Source organism: Erithacus rubecula, assembly GCF_903797595.1.
Source record: "Erithacus rubecula genome assembly, chromosome: Z".
Lineage (NCBI taxonomy): Eukaryota > Metazoa > Chordata > Aves > Passeriformes > Muscicapidae > Erithacus > Erithacus rubecula.
Genome location: NC_136661.1, coordinates 30,814,646 through 30,833,408, shown reverse-complemented (window position 1 = coordinate 30,833,408; position 18,763 = coordinate 30,814,646). Strand labels below are relative to the sequence as shown.

The 18,763-nt window shown below is 50.4% G+C and overlaps 1 protein-coding gene across 3 annotated transcripts in view; it reads left to right on the top strand.

The window, feature by feature from the left end:
* The first annotated feature begins 736 nt into the window (after positions 1-736).
* Positions 737-18,763, top strand: part of SMAD7 (SMAD family member 7) — a 28,599-nt gene continuing 10,572 nt past the window's right edge. The window contains exons 1-5 of one of the 3 annotated variants that reach the window (XM_079330366.1): positions 737-889; positions 1,044-1,227; positions 1,707-2,443; positions 3,353-3,406; positions 8,413-8,487. In XM_079330366.1, coding sequence (XP_079186492.1) covers positions 1,933-2,443; positions 3,353-3,406; positions 8,413-8,487 — 640 coding nt within the window. In that variant the 5' untranslated portion in view covers positions 737-889; positions 1,044-1,227; positions 1,707-1,932. Of the gene's footprint in view, positions 890-1,043; positions 1,228-1,645; positions 2,444-3,352; positions 3,407-8,412; positions 8,488-18,763 lie in introns of those variants that run through there. The other 2 variants (XM_079330367.1, XM_079330368.1) reach the window with 2 other exon arrangements.

Here is an 18,763-nt window from a genome sequence, read left to right as displayed (position 1 = left end):
TGCTGTAAAAGCACAAATTATTATTACTATTACTATTAATATGATTATCATCATCATTACTATTGTTATGGCTTTTTTTTTTTTTTTTTTTTTTTTTTTTTTTGTGATATGTCCTCGTTCCATAGGCAGACCCGCATCGATTTTTGAATTTTCACGCTGATTTGGTTTAATATTTCAATATTTACAGTGAGCCCCGGCACAGCCCAGCCCCGGGAGGAGCTCCCCACCCGGTGCCCCGCGGGGTGCGGGGGAGGGGGGACACCCCATTTTCCCCGCACCCCCCACCTAGGAACAGGTACGAAAGGAGGCACCGGGAGGGAGGGGGGATGAGGAGGGGACACACACGCAGAGACCCACAACCTCTCGGCAACCCGAGCCGCCTCTTGCGCAAGGGCGGTTAGAGATAAATATAATATATAGATATATATATATATATTTTTTTTTTTTTTTTTTTCCCCGGAGCGACACGGTGTCTAGACGCCCACGTGACGGGGCCGGGGCCGGGCCGGGCCGCTGCGCACTGCGAAGCCGCCGGCGGTGCGGGGGGAGCCGGGGGAGGGCGCAGGCACCGCGCCGCCGCTCCCGCCCCGCCGCGCCCCGCGCCGCCGCCGCCGCTCCCCCCGCACGCACCCGCGGACAGGCGGAGGTGCGGGGAGGAGGGCGGCTGACTGCGGAGAGCGGAGGGAGAGGGGAGGAGAGCAGGGGAGAGAGGGAGGGAGGGGGGGAGAAAAAAAAACCACCACCCCACGAAAGGAGGAGGAGAAGTAGGAGGAGGAGGAGGAGGGGAAGGAAGGCAGGAAGGAGGAGTGAAGAGCAAAAAAAAGGCACCGCGGCAGAGGCGCCGGCAGCAGGGAGAGGGTCGGCGGCCGGCGGGCACCCCCGCACCCATGTAAGCTCCGCCGGGAGCGGCGGGCCCGGCTCGGCCCGGCGCGGCTGCTGGGGAAGGCAGGAAGGAAGGGACATAGCCCCACTTTTCTCCCTTTTTTTTTTCTTTTTTCTTTTTTTTTTTTTTTTTTCTTTATTTCCTTTCTTTCTCTTCGTAGCAGCCGGATCAAGACTCCGTGTGGATTAAACCTTTGGAAAGAAGGAGGGGAAAAAAAAAATAAAAGCCCACCCCGAAACCCCCACATCAGGACGACCTGGGCTTTTAAAAAGGGATACAACACTCTGGATGCGCTCGTTCGCCTCTTTTGTGACAGATGCTTAAACCGACGTCCAAACCTTAGGGTTGGTGTTTTGGGGTTTTTATAATTTTTTTTTCTCTCTCTCTTTTTTTTTTTTTTTAATTTTTTTTTTTTAACCTTTTTTAACAGACGCCTTTTTGGCTCGCTCTTTCTGTTTTTTTGCCGGCTGGCTCTGCCCAGCGCCGCATCCCTGCCGCCGCGCCCGCTCCCCGGCGTGGCGGGTTGATGGGCGCCGCGGCCCCGGGGCGGCCGAGGCTCCCCCGCGGCTCGGGCCGCGCTCCGCACCCGCGCACGGCGGCGAGGCGCCGGCAGCCCCCGCCCGCCTGCCCCCGCCACGGGCGCCAAGGGCTCTAGACGGGGATTTTTCCCCTTTTTCTTCGCTTTTTCGGGCAAAGCCGGAGCGAGCGACGACTCTCTCCCTTCCCTTCCCCCCCCGCCTTCATTTTTTCCTTTTTTCCTTTTCTTGATTTTTTTTATTTTCTCGGTTTTGGTGTTTTTCTTCTCAATCCGGTTTTTCTGTAGATTGTCTGGCAGCGGGCGGAGGCGCGGCCGGCGCATCCCCCCGCGGGAGGCGGCGGGACCCGCGGCCCCAGCGCGGAGACTGGCGCATGCCACAGCCCGCCTCGGCTCCGCTGCCCCCCGCCGCTGCCCGCCGCCGCCGCCGCCGCCGCATCCCGCCTGCCGGCCCCTTCATGCTCGGCGGACGACATGCCCGTTTTGTAGCCGGGGGCCCCTCCTCTCGTCCCGCATGTTCAGGACCAAACGCTCGGTGCTCGTCCGGCGGCTCTGGCGGAGCCGCGCGCCCGGCGGCGAGGAGGAGGAGGAGGCGGCGGCGGGCGAGCCCGGCGCGGCGGCGGCGGTGGCCGAGCCCCGGGCGCACTTGGGCGGGGGGCGCGGGTGCTGCCCGGGCAAGGCGGGCCGCGGCGGGCGGGCGGCGGCGGGCGCGGAGGCGGAACTGAAGGCGCTGACCCACGCCGTGCTGAAGCGGCTGAAGGAGCGGCAGCTGGAGGGGCTGCTGCACGCCGTGGAGTCCCGCGGCGGGGCGCGGACCCCCTGCCTGCTGCTGCCCGCCAAGGCCGACTCGCGGCTGGGACAGCACTGGTACCCGCTGCCCGTGCTGCTCTGCAAGGTGTTCCGCTGGCCCGACCTCCGCCACTGCTCCGAAGTGAAGCGGTTATGTTGCTGTGAATCCTACGGCAAGGCTCACTCCGAGCTCGTCTGCTGCAACCCGCACCACCTCAGCCGGCTCTGCGAGCTAGGTACGGCGGCGGGGGATGGCAGGGGATGGAGGGGCTGGAGGTGTGCAGGGCTTGGAGAGGTGTGGGAGTACAGGGGAATGGCGAGCACGCAAGGGTGCAGGGGATTCGGGGCTGAGGCGACTGGAGGGCATGCGAGAGATGGAGGGGATGCAGAGGTGCGGGGGCTGAAGGTGTGCAGGGGATGGACGGGATACAGGGGTGGTGTAGGAGATGGAGAAGATGCAGGGGTGCAGAGGTTATAGTGAATTCAAGGGCTGGAGTTGTGCAGGGGTCGGAAGAGATGCAGGGAATGCTTCTATGAAGGGGATACAGGCATATGTTGATGCAGCCCCACTCACTTCCCGGCCCACAAAACTTTTTTTTTTTTTTTCTTTCCCTTCTGGAGGAAAAAAAAAAAAAACCAACAAAAACCCCAAAACAAAACAAAACCAACCCACAACAAACAACAAAACCCAGAACACGCACAAAAACTTTCCATTGGCGGGGTCTATATGTATTTCCCTCTGCATTTAGGGGAGGGGGCGACGCCCCCAGCTCCGGGACCCCCTCCCCTGGCGGGGGCCCCGGCGCTGCCTCCCCGCCGTCCCCGCGCGGTGCCGGGGGATTAAGGGCCGGGCGGCCCCGGCGCTGCCGCGGCTCCGCCGAGCCAAGGAGGCCCCGATCAGACAGCCCGAGCGGCAGATAGCAGGGAGACTGGCGCCAGACGGCCCCTTTTGTTTATCTGACAGCTAAATATCAAGGCAATCACCGCCTCGCTGCCCTGCCTCCAACCCCCAGAGCTAAGACAAACAGTTTTGCTAAAAGAATGCCACTGTTATCATAAGTTCCTATCTTTTTTCTTTTTCTTTTTTTTTTTTTTTTCTTTCTCATGGCTCTGCCTTTATTTTCTCTGTACTTCTCTAATTCCAGAGTCTCCCCCTCCACCCTACTCCAGATATCCAATGGATTTTCTCAAACCAACTGGTAAGTAGACTTTTTTTCAATGCAAGTGTAAGAGATAAAAAATGGCAAAACAGCCCCTTTATCAGGGAAAACAGTCTCCTGCCTTTGTCATGCTTTTTGCTGTTGGGTTGCTTGTGTGCTTCTGTGCCTCCTGCAACCCCTCTAAGAATTAACATGTAATTTATCTGAGCCACCTTGTGCACAATGTAGGATTTTAAAACTCTGGCAGGAAACTTCAGGAGGGATTGCAAAGCTGCTCAGGCCTGTGCTGCTGGAGTCAGCCAGGAAAACCATAGGCTCCTGTTGGAAATGGCAGTGCTTCTGCACCCCTGGGTGAATTTTTAGGGACTTAGGTTGGGATCCAGCACAGCATCTCCCTGATGCCTGGGAATCCCTGTGAAGTTTGACAGATGAGCTGTTTGGTTAGGATTAGGCTCCTATAAAACTCAGATTTCTATCTCATTAAGTCGGGAAAAAAAAAAAAAAAGGGAAAAAGATTTGTAAAGTTATTTTTTTAACCTTTTCAAAATTTAAATTTCTTAACACCGCTGTGCATGCCTGTTGCTTGTAATTGAATGTCAGGGTGCCAGGGGAGAAGCCCATTTGAGGCTGGCACCAGCTCTTTTGCGGTTGTCTGCATAAACTCTTGGTTGGCAGAGAGCTCGGGTGTGAGATAAATGAGGCTGGGAGAAGGAGCAGAGGTGGGGAGAGTCGGAAACGCGGGGAGCTGGGGAGGAGCAGCTCCTGCTTCCTGGGGATTAGTGGCTCTGGAGTGGGCTGGAGCTCGGTGGTGTCTGTGGCACTGCAGGGTGGCCAAGGCACATGTGTGGATATTCCTAAAGAGCACTATCAGGTTGTTTGCTCGAGGTTTTTTTGGCCAAAAGAAGGCTGTCTGTAAAGTTACCTCTCTCCAGGGTGTCAGGGCTAAAAGAAACCCCAGGCTTGAGGCTGCTCTGATGTTCTGGTGGGGTCTCATGCTGCCAGCTGCTCCCTTGGAGGCTGGACTGTTGATTTCCCCCTCTGCAAAGTCTTTGGGAACACTAATAAGTCTATTTTTTTTATGCCTTTCGGAAATAAACAAAGATATTTAACAAACAATCGGGTTGCAAAGCATGAGCTATCTTGCCTTGGTTTGAAAAAACAGGAGATAAGGGCTCATGAATGAAAAAGGGATATCAGGAGTAGGTTCAGCATCCCGAGCATGTGCTGGGAGGCAGAAGTGTTGTTCTGTAATAGACTCTGAGGGTCTGCTGGGTCATGAAGTTTTGTGGGTTTTGCATAATTATGACCGTGTGCTCCCCCAAAATTCCTGGTTTTGCCTTTATGGCTTTTCTCTGCACTCATTGATGATCCTGGCATGGGATGCAAAGGGGTTTGAAGCTGCGGGAGAGAAGGGTTAAAGGTTGGTTTTGGTTTCCTGTAAAGATGTTAGGATAAAATCTATTAGCAGGATTTAAACATCCAATCTGCCTCTGCCAGGATCTCATTTTCAGTTAGCCGAATGATATATTTATTCATTAGCAAGTGTTGACATAAGGTAGCAAAATGTGTGTAAACAGAAAAGCCGCAGAACACGAATGTGCCATTTCGAAAGGAAAAGTTATTCCTATCGGCCAATAGGAAGTGATTAAGGCTGCCCATCGGAAACACAGCAACAACTGGGTTACTCACCAAAAAGCCCTCCTTTTTTTTCCCTTTTTGAAAGAAAAATCCACTTGGCAGCTGAGCTCTGACTAACGGGGCTGTGACAGGCAGCAGAGGAGCCTGGAAGTCTGTGGTGGCAGGTGGGTTTTGCAAGCTCAGGGTTTCTCAGCATTTCCTCTGCAGGGGGACTGAGGGTTTGCCATCCCAGCCTCAGTGCCATCTCCTGTGTGGAGAACTGTGGGAAGGTGTGAGGGTTTTTTACCTGGCTGATGCCCATCGACCATCTTCTCACCTGGGACCCTGGATGGGAACCTGTGTTTAGTCCCTGTGTTTAGGCTCTGCCAGTGGAGCTGGGAATGTGCATCCAGCAGGGAACTTCTGCTTTTCCATCAAGCATGGTAGTGATGGTAAAAGTTTTTTAGGTGTTTAGTGCCATGTTTTGTAAGTGCTTCTTATGGAGATACAGGCAGATAATAAACCTGCTCTGGCAGAAGTTGCCAGGTCAGAGAATCAAAAACCAGTTTATTTTGGAAGGGACCCTAAAGACTATCTAGTCCAACCCTCCTGAATGAGCCGGGGCATCTTAACTGGACCAGGTTGCTTCCAGCCCCATCCAGCCTGACCTTGAATGTGTCTGGGGTGAGGGATCTACCATCTCTCTAGGCACCCTGTGCCAGTGCCTTACCTGACCTGCCATCATTAACCATTTCTCTCTTCAATCTCATCTAAATCTCACCTTTCTTTTTGTTTAAAACACTTAACTGGAGCTGATTAAATTGGTTTTTCTGGAGGTGAAGGAGGCTGAGATGGGCTGCATCAGAGGCTGGAGGAAAGCAGGGGTGGACAAGGAGCTGGGAATCTGCTGCAGGCAGTGAAATGCTACAGCAGGCTGTGTTGGTAGGATAGATCTGGTGTTTGTGTACTTGTCATAGAACAGAAAGATCTGCCCTCAATGGCTGAGTTACCTGAAGGGAGGTTGTGGGTCAGCCTGGCTTTCTCATTCATAGAATCCCATAATTGTTTGGGTTGGAACGACCTTAAAACTCATCTCACTCCAACCTCCTGCCTTGGGCAGGGACACTTTCCGCTAGACCAGGGTGCTCCAAGCCACTTCCAGCATGGTCTTGGACACCTCCATGGGTGGGCAGGACTTTTATCAAGGAGAGGATTTTCCCTCTTCCTCCCAGTGGATGTTGGCAGGGATGGATGAAGGTGTGTGGGCACTCAGCACTCCTGATATCCCTGCTGGAGCTGCTACTATCCCTGTGCTGCAAGTGAGGTGGACAGCAGTGCCCTCAAATAACTCAGGGAGGTTTTTGACTAAGCTCTAAGTGGGATGAGGGGCTGCAAGTGCCTGCATTGTTCTCCTGTGTGGCTGGACATGGTGCTGCTGGTGTGTGAGAGCTCAGGAAATGCACTGAGATGTGGCTGCGGGGCCGAATGCCCTCCTGTGGTGTCAGCTTTCAGGGGAGCTGGAGGTTTGGCAGCTCCCAGGAGCTATTTGACACCTTGCAAGGTTGGGCTGGTGGCCACAAGGAATAACTGTGTGTCTCTGCAGTGGGAAGGCAGCGTTGGGAGGAGATTGATGTGAGCCAGGCTTGGACTAAGGTCTGATCCTGCGACCTCTCTGGGGCTGAAGGTAAAACCAGCCCCAGTTTCTACTAACGAGAGCCCTGGGCAGCTCTGTGGGCGGTAGGAAGAGTGCAACAATTAATCCAGCCACACACAGGGCAGAGACCCCCTGAGGGCTCTGCCTTTGGGCTCCTCAGGCCAGGTTGGGCTAGGACTGAGCTGCACCAGCTCTGCCTTTTGGGAAGGGAGTTTAGGGGTGATTCGAGTTGGTCTAGGGCTGAGCTGCACCAGCTCTGCCTTTTGAAGATGAAGTTCAGGGGGGTGATTAATGGATGAAGGGAATTGTCTTTTGGGTGGTGGGACACGGGAAGGGAGCTGAGGAAGAAGTGTGGAAGCACATCCCCCCCATTGCTAGGGCTGTGTATTTGAGGTTTGGATAAGATTCTGTCCTGCCTGATGTGGTGGCAGAGAACCTGGTCATGTAGGATCTCTAGAGCAAGGCAACAGGGAGGGGACCATGTATGTCCCTTTTCCACAGGAGCTCTCCAGAGAGCTGTAGCTGCAGCCACAGGGAGCCCAGGGCAGGGTCAAGCCTGTGTTCAGAAAGCATTTTTAGCTCAAGCAGTCGAAGCCATGACGGGGGAATCTCCTTTCTGGACTATAAAGGGTTAAAAAAAAGTAAAACCCCTATTTCTTTAAAGCATAGAAAGCACGACAAGGCATTTAGAGAGCGTATCATATACAGTATTTCACAAGTAAGTCTATTTCCTGTCTCCCCTATTGTTTTCAGTTTGATTAAGTATATCCTGTTAAACTGTATATTCCTGTTAGGGCTTTTACTTTACTCTGATAAAATGAGGTTATGCAGACAGGAATTTCTTATTCACTGGTATTTCAGGGGTGGGATCTGGCAGAATTGCTTTATCAGTAGGGAGAAAATCATCTTGTCTCTCCTGGTGGCGGCCCTTGCTTTGGGATACAGATGTGAGCAAAATGAGGGCACAGAGAGCCCAAATTTGGTGAAACCCAAAGTCTCTGAGGACCAGAAGTTTGCACAAACTTCACAGGTTTTCTCAGGCTTGTTCTTCAGCTTTTTGTCCCACATGGTAATGACCAAAAAGCTGGAGTTGGTCTGTAGGACCAGGAGATCTGTGTTGGCTTCTGACTGTTGTCACCTGGAGGAGACCAGGCTTAGGACAGAGAGGTCCAAACCTTGATCCTCCTGCACCTGACTGCATGGGGGGAATCCTCTAATGGAGCAGCCTGTCTTACCCTGCCCATTGTTGGTGCACAGAGGGGTAGATCCAACAGGCAGCAATAAGGTCTGCCAGCAGCTGGCCAAAATTGAGCGGGGCACCACAAACTCAGCCTGCTCACTGCAAAAGGGCAGCAATGAGACGTTTCCCTTTCAGTTCCCGTTTTGGTGAGTTACAGGTTTTGGCTAAATTGGGTGCACAAAGCCACGATTTAAGCATTTTTGGAAGCTTGCTTACATCAGAACGGAGACAACCTTGATCTCCTTAGCCGGTGACTTGTCCAGAGAGGTGGCAGCCAGCCTGTAATTTCTGCTGGTCTATAATCAGCGCTGGCTGGCGATGAAGCACAGCCTTGACTGAGACAACGAGTTAGGGTGGATGCTTCTTGATGAACTACCGTCTCTGCACGGACAATTAGTAATCGCTTCCTGCTAAGCCCTTTGGAATGTGTGTTCTGCTTGGGGCGATGCTGGGAGCCTGCAAAGAAACACCTATATACTGACTTTTTTTTTTCTTTCTTTTTTTTTTTTCTTTTCCTTCCCCACTCTGCTCCAGCAGATTGTCCAGACTCTGTGCCTTCCTCCACTGAAACAGGGGGAACTAATTGTCTAGCCCCTGGGGGGCTCTCAGGTAAGACATCTCTTGTTGCCCTTGATCTTGGCCGTGGGTTGGGTTGTGTTGTGTTGGTGGAGGGTCCTGACAAAAGGTGAAGTGATGCTGGGGGAGTTTTGGGAATGCACATCCCTGAGAAGGGTGTGCTTGGAGGGGGGAGTTGGGTTTCATTTCAGTAGCAGCCGTGTACCTCTTGTGCAGAGGATGTGTTGAAATCCCAGACAAGGTTCTCCATCCCTGAATGCTTGTATTTCCTTTGAATTCCAGCCTTATGCTTCATTCATTTTTTCTGGGCTAAGGCAGGAACAGTTGGAAGGACTGAGGCAGGGGAAGGCTAAGCAATATTGGCTGGCTGTTCATTCAGGTGTGTGGGTTATGGGAGCAGGTGCACTCATACCTTAAAGAGGGATGTGGTGTCAAATCCTTGACTTGGTGGTGGGGACGTCTCATCTCTCTGGGATGAGGGTTCTGCTCAAATTTTGCTCCTGGTAAGACCACCAACCTACCTCATCTGATCCTTATGATGCCTGGGGAGGAAAGGTGGCCTGTTTTTTTTTGTAGAAGATATTGCCAAGAGAGTTAATGATGTTTTTGTAGCCCTTCCTGATATATTCAATGATTTCCATTGCTTTCCTATTTGCCGTTTCCTTCACCCTCCAGTTGCTGTTACAGGACAGAGGCTTGTAAGGTAGTTTCTCCACCCCTCTTGGAGTTTGCATAGAGACATGGAGTGGTTTGGGCTGGAAAGGACCTTTGACAGTCATCTAGTCCAACTCCCAACCCCATTTCCAAGGTGGGATGTCTCCAGCACCTCATCTCCCACCCCAGACTGGCCACCTCAGTGTCTCTACCAGGATTAAAGTGTCTGAAGCCATGTACCTGCAGGTGCTGGCTGATGTTTGAAGGTGCTTGCCTTTGTGGGGATGTCTCCTTGATTTATGATTTATTCATCACCCTGAAACTGGAATTCAGGATCAGGCTGGCGGCTGCACGCGCGTGCATCTGCCCCTGCCTCTCTCCAGGAATCGCGTTTGCTGTGGATGTGATGTCTTTAAGTGAGCCTTGTTTGTTTTTCTTTGGGTGTAATATATACCCTGTCTGTTATTTGAGAGGGGAGCATATTGTTTGTTCAAAGGCCCTAATGAGAATTAATCAAACGAAGGGGGAGAGGGAACAGGAAAACTTGTTGCTGTTTGGGTTTTTTTTTTTTCTCAAGGCAGAAGGGTTTGCGTTTTTTAAAATTATTTTTTTACCATTGGAGCCTATAGCTTCAGGGAATTAAAAAAAAGGGTCTGTAGAAAGAAAAAAGACAAGAAGCAAAACAACACAATAAGGATGTTGTTAGATCTTTTTTCTTTTTTTTTTTTTTTTTTCCTTTTTCCTCCTGAAATACACCCTTTGCAGAGGGAAGGAGAGAGTTCAGTTCCACAGGATACCACATGAAATAAGCAGAGGAAGTACTCGCTTTTAAAAGGGGGCTTTCTGTAAGGTTCAGCCTATTGATAACATCTCGTCTGGCAGCTCTGCTCCCGAAGGGAAGGCAGGAGGTGGGGGCTTGGGCTGCAGGAAATAACATGGCTCGTTCCTGGTGCCTCCCAAAGGGAGGGGGACCCCTAGCTCCTTAATTGAGCTTCTTCCCCAAATTAAAGCACATTTCCACCTGAAAGTACATTTTTAACTTACTTTATTCCATTGTTACTATTTCATTGGATCTGATTTTTTTTTTTTGTCTCCCTTATCAAAGGTTTCCCCCCTCCCCAAGCCTGGAAACAGAACCTTTTTACGATCATTAACCACTCTTTTTTTCCTCCCCAAATGTAATTGTAGCCATTTAGTTTAATGAGGAGCTGATAGGAGAGTTGACTCTTGAAGGGATATGGTTAGCTACCCAAGCCCTGAAACAAAGCCGAATGCCTCCACATGAAAGAGCATTTGTTTTGAATTTGCTCTGATTTACTGGCATCTCCCTTCTGAGAGCAGAAGTGCAGTGCTGAAAATTCCCAACTGGAGAGACCCAGTCAAGAAAGGAAAATAAACTCACTTTGGAGCAACCCTCCAAAGCTCACTTTCTCCTCCTTTTTTTTTTCCTACCCCCTCCTGCATATTTTAGTTAGCAGAAGAGTGTGTTTGGAGAGGGATTTAATGGGTTATTGGCAGGGTACCTGGCCAGTGCTTTGGCTTGGTCTTATCTGTGTTTGGGCAGATAGGGATGGGTGATGCTGGGTGGAGAATCCAGCATCCCTCATCCCCTTCAGGCCTGTACAGTGCTGGATTTGCAGCTCCTTGATGAAGGGATGGCTTAAGAAAACGGGGGAAAAAAAAGCAATTATTTATTTTGGTAATTTGGAAACTGGAGCGGGTGTATGTGGAAAAAGACATCACAGGTGGATGTTGGTGGTGGTGAGATCCTGCAGCACTGCAGCCTTTGGTCATTAGTGACCTGTGGTGGGTGCTGGTGTAGCAACAGGGTCAGTAGACCTGCTCTGCTGTCTTGAGGAGCAGCATTTGGCAAGAAAGATCACTCTCAGTGCTGAGAATTTGGGAAAGGGGCCAGCCTGGGGTTCACGGCCACTGCGGCGGGGGAAGGCACGGAGGGGTTGAGAGGATGGTGGAGCATTGAGGGGGCTCAGAGTGAGCGTCCCTGCGGCTCTCCCTGAGGAGCCTTTGATGAGGAGGAGTCTCAGATCAGCCCCTGCTGGGCTCTGTCTCTTGCTGGGGCTGCAGGCAGTTGTGTTGATGGAAACCAGAGGCTCTGGAGGATGTGTGGGGGGGGAGTGGCGCGCCCGGGGGATGCACGGGGAGTGTTTCCCCCTTGCAGCAACTACTCTGAGCTGCTCTTTCCCTCCCTCCCTCTCCTTTCTGTTCTCCTTCATCACCCAGCAGTGTAATCCTGGGTAGCCCTCCACACCATGCTGGTGTCCTGTCCTCATCCCACCTCTGCTCTGCCTTCAGCCATCCCATTTTATGGCTGTTGTGTCCCTTGTTTCCCCCAAGGCACTGCGTCTCACTTCTGTATTCTTGGCCTTATTTATTTTCTTATATCACCTTTATTTTTATCAGTGGTCAGGCTGTGGGTAGGTCAGGACTCCTCTCTCACGTTTTCCCCCACTGACATGACTGTGCTCAGGTGTAGCCAGATCCTTTCTGTCCTGAGTGTGGTTAAAGAGCAAAAATATCCCATTGGAGATAAAAATAATTCCCGTAAATAGGAGACAGAGGGTGGTTTTCCTGTATTTTGAGCTGACTCGTTCTCAGCAGATGTGTTTGGTTGTGACTTCTTTCAAACAAGCAAAGCCATGCTTGGAGAGCCTGGAGGGGGCTGGCCCCTGGTTTGGTGATAAGAGATTGGTGAGAGCCAAATTCCTGCATGACCCATAGAGAAGCCCTGCTCCAAGGGTGGAAGTGAGCTAGCTGGTGGAGTTTGGTGGTGTTAGTGCTGGGTCTCCGTGGGATGTGATCCACCACCCCTGGACATCTCTGTCCTGCCCTGTGTGTGCCATGGGGCTGGTGGCAGGCTGTGGTGTCCACGGTGGGTGAGGAGGTGGCTCTCCAGCAGGACAGGTGAATAGGCATCTGCTGGCAGAGCAAAGCTCTCAAGAAGTCCAGAGCTTTTCCTCAGAGAGGGAGAGCAAGTTGTGCTGGCTTGTGTCCTTGTCACATCCACTGCTATTTTATAGAGATTGCTCCTAAAATACCAAACCTGAGAAGTTATCCAGATTTTGGTCTGATTCTGTTGATTTGCCCAAACTCTGGAAGCACCTCAGGGTCTCCAAGAGCCAGTGGATATTGAGTGATGATGCTTGATGGGTGCTGGATCAAGGTTCTGCAAGCCTTGAGTCTGGGAAACCAGCAAGGCTCTTCTGTGGCAAGCACAGACTCAGTTTCTCCCTCCCAACTCCACACCAAAAACGCAGGGAAAAGACTTCCCCAGGCTGGAAGAGCTTTGGCATCGTTCCCTACTCTGGCTCTCCGTGCTGTGGGACCTTGTCTGGTTTAAGGGACCTCTTGGCTGATTGACATTTCATTCCAAAATTGCGGGCAGGCTGGGAATGTTTCACTATGCCTCTGATCCCTGCTGGTATCTGCTCGACGGGGAAGAAGCACCTTGTCCAAATCCGGAGATATTTGCCCCCCAAAGTGGCTTCCCGTCGCTCTCCCCTCGCCCATGTAAACAGGATCCTGGGCTGTTTCTCTGCCAGAGCCCTGCCTGTGTTTTCCCGTTCCCCCTACTTCCACCTCCCTCCCCTACGGAGTTTATAACCTCCTGTGAAATGCCTTTATTTACAAATTGGCATCCTATTATAATCTGAAATTGAGACATCTTCCTGTGGAACTAGGATTGTATATTTGTCCCAGGGATAAACAATTGCTTGGGAATTTTTTTTTTTCTTTAAGTCACTTATTTTTGGTTTATTTTTGAGCTTACGTCGTTTTAACATTTTTTAATTCGCTTTGAGCGCCGCAGGGCGTTGCACCCTTTCCTTCCCAGCCTCGCTGGGAGACGTGACCCCCTGCTCCTTGCTTACCTAAAAACCACAGTTCTGTCCTGGAAAGGACAAGGTTATCAGGGGTTAATGCCAGGATGACAGCACTGGAGCCTCTGGAGCAGAGCAGGCTGCCTGCCAGACTAGGAGCCTCCCGGCTCGCCTCGCACATCATCTGACCGTGGCCGACTGGGAGGAGGGAGCTGGTGCTTGGCACCGACCCCGGGCTCTTGGCTTGGCCACCCTCTCCGGTTCCTTCAAGCCCTGTGAGGCCTTTTTTATTTTTTTTTCTCCCCGGTTTTTTTTTTTTGTTTTTTTTTTTTTTAAGGGGGTTCTCACCCTGTGGGGACCCCCCTGGGACACAGCCGGGATCCTCCTCCTGGCTCCGGGCGTTTCGCCGATTAAAATCCTTCCAAAGCAAATAGAATCCATTTAATAATTACTTTTAAGTGCTCTAGAGCCTCTTGAGCCTTTCCTAGATACTCTCCTACAATGTGTTTTTAAAAAGAAATGATAGCAGAGGTGCTGCCCCCATTAGATAGTTTCAATCCATACCTGTAGAGCTTCATTAAACCCATTTTTCCAGACGCCAGTCGATTTTCCCAGACAATGATGACAAAATGCAGGAAACCCCAGAACCAGCAAGTGGGGATGGTAGTGGGAGCAGTGATGGGGTCACCTGCGTTTTAATCCCACAACCTGGCACTTTTTAGGGAAGAACGAGGGTAGGAAGGTGAATTTTGGGGGTTGAGTGTCAGTTCAAACCGCGCTCTGCTCGCGGTAACTGTCCCGATGAGCAACTTGATCACTGGGGACATTTAAAACTCGGTGTGACAAAAACACTCGTAGAGAGGAGCAGCCCCAGGCTGGCAGGGATGCGGGCTGCATCGTTTCCATCCCCACTGTCTGCCAGTGGGTATCACTTACACTGAAGGAACCAGTAACATTAGCCACACGCATTTCCCTGCCACGGGCATGGGGGCATGCCTGTTTCCAGCACCATACAACTCCCTGCTGGCTCACCACGGGGTGCAGCGCTTTTTAGGGTGCCCAGGAGAGCATTGTGAGTAGGCACCCTGTCCCCAGCCCTAGCTGTGCCCCAGCAGGGTGACAGGCTGGGCAGCCAGTGGGTGCCAACCCCTCTGCCGTCCCCCGCCGGCGCGAGTGACCCACGCCGCAGCCTGGCCGCCTGCCTACTGTCACAAAGGAGCTTCCTTCCCGGTTTATTTTCAGCCTGGGATATTATTAACCGCCGGGGCGCAGTCTCTGCTCCAACCACCCTCGCTTTTTGCCTAAATGGCTTTGTTTTGGCCCGCCGCTGGCGCGGCCGCGGTGCCGCCGCGGCACCGGCTGCGTCACGGCTGCTGTTGAGGAACAGAGGGCACGGAGGAGCCTGATCCTGCACGGGGCTGGGCAAGGGAAGGAGCTCTGCTCACAGGATTTCCGCCTGCTGGCTTTGGATTAGCCCCTGGGTTTTCTTTTTTTTTTTTTCTTTTTTTTTTTTTTTTTCCCTCCTCTATTCTTCAGCTTCTTTTAATAAGTGCAACATCTTGGGTGTTGCTGCTTGCCTCTTTCTGTGCAAGTTATTTTACTTTATTTTATTTCTGTCTTAATTTTTTTTTTTTGACCTTTTTCCTTCCATTTTCTTTCACTGTTTTTCCTCTTTGATTTTCTGTTTTCCTTCTGCTTTTTCTTCTTTTTCTCTCTTCTTCTTCTTTTTCCCCTTCTCCTTCATTTTCTTGTTCTTATTCTTCTCCTTTTTCTATTTTCCTTCTTTACTTTTTTCTTCTTTTTCTTCTTCTACTTGTTTTCTTCTTCCTGTTCTCCATCTCTTTGTTGCCCTTCTTCTTCTATTTTCCTTCTTAATGCAAGAAAAGAGCTTTTCTGGGCAAGCATTGCAGGGATTTTCCATCCCCATCCAGGGCAGGGTGGGGGCTTGGATCCCTTGTGCACAGACCTGCTGCCACCCTTCGGGGGGTCTTTGCCCATGGGCTCAAGTAATCTGCTCCAAAAAGTTTTTTCCAGGGTGTTTTGTGCTGCTGGGGATGTGTTTGCAAACAGACAGCAAACTCTCCTTTCTCTTTTCATTTCTTCTTTATTTTTCCCCCTTTTTTTTTTTTCCCTCCCTTCTTTTGGGTTGCCATTTAAATACGTGATGATAACTTTCACCCTGTTAATTAACAGGAAACATTGGGACAAGACAGGAAATTACATCAGTCTTTTATGAGGAAAGAGCCAAGAAAAAAAAATGCAAGAAAACATAGTTATTAGTGAAAGGAAAGAAAGTGCCAGGAGAGGGAAAAGAAAGAAAAGAGAGAAAAGCAGGAAAAACCACCATCTCATAGGCCCTGCTTTTCCAAGGGAGGCTGTTCCAGTACTTGATTTTATTTTTATTATGTTGAAAAATATTTGACTAGCAGGGTCACCTTTGCTTGAGCACGACGGTCCAGCTTCCCGAGGAATTTTTTTTTTTTTTATTTTCATGCTTTTTCTCAGCTTCCTTCCCCAAACTGTGAGGCCTAGGAAGCTCTTGGCCGGGAGACTAATTTTGGTTTGGCTGCTCAGCCCTTCAAATTGGTCCCCACCCAGTGTCATTATCTTGGTTTTAACTTGCAAGGGGAAAAAAAAAAAAAAAAGCCAACAAAAAAACCCAGAAAAAAACCACCCTGTAAGAGCTGGCTCAGCCCTTCTCTACCCTTTTAACCTCACTACATAAAAAACTTACTGGATTCAGCCTCCCTGGTTGGGCTGTGCTGGCAGGGCTGAAGTTGCAGGAGGTTCTGGTGATGCTCTTGGTGATGCTCTCCTGTGCCTGGCTCCGTGGTCCTTCCTCATCCTCCCTCAGCCTGGGATCCCTGTTGGGGTGCTGGGGTTTGGTGAGTGAGCTTTGGGGTGAAGTCCTGGCTCCCAAGACTTTTCCCTGAGCATGTGGAATGCCATTAAAGGAATAATTCAGAACTACTCAGGCTCTTAACCCTAGTTGCAAATATGTATCTTATTTAGTAAGTGTGACTGTGGATGGTTAAATGTTGAGCAGAACCTATTCCATCTCTGTGTGTAAGTTGAGTACACATAAGTATGGATATAAATTACTCAATATAGATATAATTATGTAAGATATAATCAACATATAATGTGTATATTCTGTAGATGTATAGGTTGAATATATTGAATATATTCAATGTATACTGAATATGTTCCATATTTATATAGAATTCTATATAGTAATTACACAGGTTAAGGAGATATTGTTCATAGAAAGCAGAACTTCATCAATAAGAGGTGACTGTGGTGTAGAAACCTGGCTGTTAGGAAGGTGGTGGAAATTCAGGTGTGTCACTTTTGCAGGTGGTGGGGTTGGCTGTGTATCCAGTGATTTTTGGTGACTGAAGGCTATGGGTAGAATTTATGTGTGATAAAAATTACCAGGCATCCCTGCTGAGGAGAAACCCCCTGCATGGTGGGTAATCCAAAATAATACCAGAGGAGTTGAGTGTCTGCACAATGGTGTGCCAGGTGAGGTTTTGAGTAGAAAAGCAGTGGAAATTGCAAAACAGTCAAGAAATTAAGCCATGGGCTGAGGGTTTGCTCACCCACACGGGGTGGCTGTCAGTGACCCCACGGCCAGGCTCCAGCAGCACCTTCCCAGGACAGAGTCAATAACTCCATAAAATCATTCTTCAGGCAGGAATCAAGTAACAGGAGTTTTATTTGGAAAAGGAGCTGGGAGCCTGAAGTTACATCACTGCATTTGAACTGATGAATTCATTTTCTTTGGAAGGCAGTCTGAGAGTTTTTAGCTCACGATAAGGAACAAACCCATAAATCATAAGCATGTAGTTTTACTGTTCTTTGTCACAGCCAAGCATGGAAAATGTATCCTGGGTGTCAAGAGCATGAAGCCTTGGCTCACCTGAGAGCTGAACTGCAGTTATTTTCTGGAGAAGCTGGTGTGGTGCTGTGCTTATCAAGCCCCAGATTCCCTGGGCTTTATCCCTGTGTGAGGATGCTCCTGAGTCTTAGTGATGCCCAGATCCCTTGGGTTTCATCCCCATGGGAGGATGCTGCTGCATCCCAGTGATGCCCAGTTCCCGTGGGCTTTGTCCCCATGTGAGGATGCTGCTGGCTGTTGATGTCACCCCAAATCCCCTGAGTTTTGTCCCTTGAGAGGATGCTGCTGGCTGTTGATGTCACCCCAAATCCTGAGTTTTGTCCCTGTGTGAAGGTGCTGCTGTCTTTTTGTGACACCCCCAAATTCCCTGAGTTTTGTCCCCATGTGAGGATGCTGCTGGCTGTGGTGGCACCCCAAATCCCCTGAGTTTTGTCCCCATGTGAGGATGCTGCTGGCTGTTGATGTCACCCCAAATCCCCTGAGTTTTGTCCCCATGTGAGGATGCTGCTGGCTGTTGATGTCACCCCAAATCCCCTGAGTTTTGTCCCCATGTGAGGATGCTGCTGGCTGTTGGTGGCTGTTGCTGCTGCCACCCTTGTCATAGCAGGTCCCTGCTCTGGACATGGCTCTGCTGTTGCCACAAGGAGTTCTGGTGCTTTTTTTTTTAACCTGTGTGCTGCCAACCTGCCCTGTTTTATAGCCTAGGGCAAACCTCTGCTGGCCTCTGTCTGTGAAAAGGGGGTGCCAGCTCCGCCGGAGCGCCGGGAGGGTTAATTACTTAATGAATATAATATTCTCTATAATTGCTACGCGTTATTAATCCAGAGCAAAGTGAGAGGCGAGGGGAGGGGTGTGTGTGTGTGTGTGTGCATGGCCAGGCTTGTGAACTCATTCCCAGTGCCATCCACCCTGTCTGTCTCTCCCGTGGTTGCCCCCTGCCCGGGCTGGTGCTGTCTGTGTGTCCGTCTGTCCGTCTGTCCTGGGATGGACACACGCACACATGTGCGTGTCCCGTGTACGGCGTGCTCCGCCGCCCGCTCTCAGGAACAGGCGTGATTAGATTATGAAGGCAGACAGAAGTAATGATTAACTTTTTCAGTCTGCCTGCTGTCTCCAGTCTGGCGCTGGGTGTTTTTTTTTCCCCCTAAGTAGGCCCTGGCCCCGCGTCGACAGGGTATTAGGTTGTAAAGAAAGCCAGGAGGAATGAAGGCAAGGGAGGGAGGGGAAAGGGGAGGGAGGGAGCCTTTTCCATCGGATCCGGGACTGGAATTTATTGGCAGGAATGCAGTAAATGCTCCAAATGCCAGCCCAGCTAAACAGTTTTCATAATTGTTACGGAGCGGGGCACGCCAAACGTGAAAAGGACTTTTGTTCCTACTCTGCTTTTTCCATGGATTTACATCCCTGTGAGGGAGATGCTGCTCTGGGAAAAGTTGCTGGGGGAAGTGGGTTTTTAAATTTTTTTGGTGTGGGGAGAAACATGTACACATGTATTTAAGCCTGTTTTCAGTTTTTAGGGGAGAATTCTGGGTCAGTGTGCTGCAGGAAGAGGGTTGTTTTTTTGGTTTTTTTTCCAGTATTGGAAATAAGAACAGCAGTGATGTTGTGTTTGTGTGTGTGTGTGTATAATGAAGTTAGAGGGGGGTAAAAAATCCTAACAGGCATCTGTGTATCAGGTATCCATTTGGAAATTGTAGACTGCTCTACTTCGGCTTTTATTAAGGTTTTAACAAGGTTTAAATGTGTAAATCACATGGCTACATGTTGTCAGTGGAGGGCTGTGTCTGTCCGAGGAACTGTACCCCTCCCCAGGGCATCCCTGGGCGCTGGTGGCTGTATCCCTGCCTGGCAACACTGAAACTTTATTTTTCATTGAAAAAAACCTTAATAAGGTCATTCTCTAACCCGCTGCTGGGTG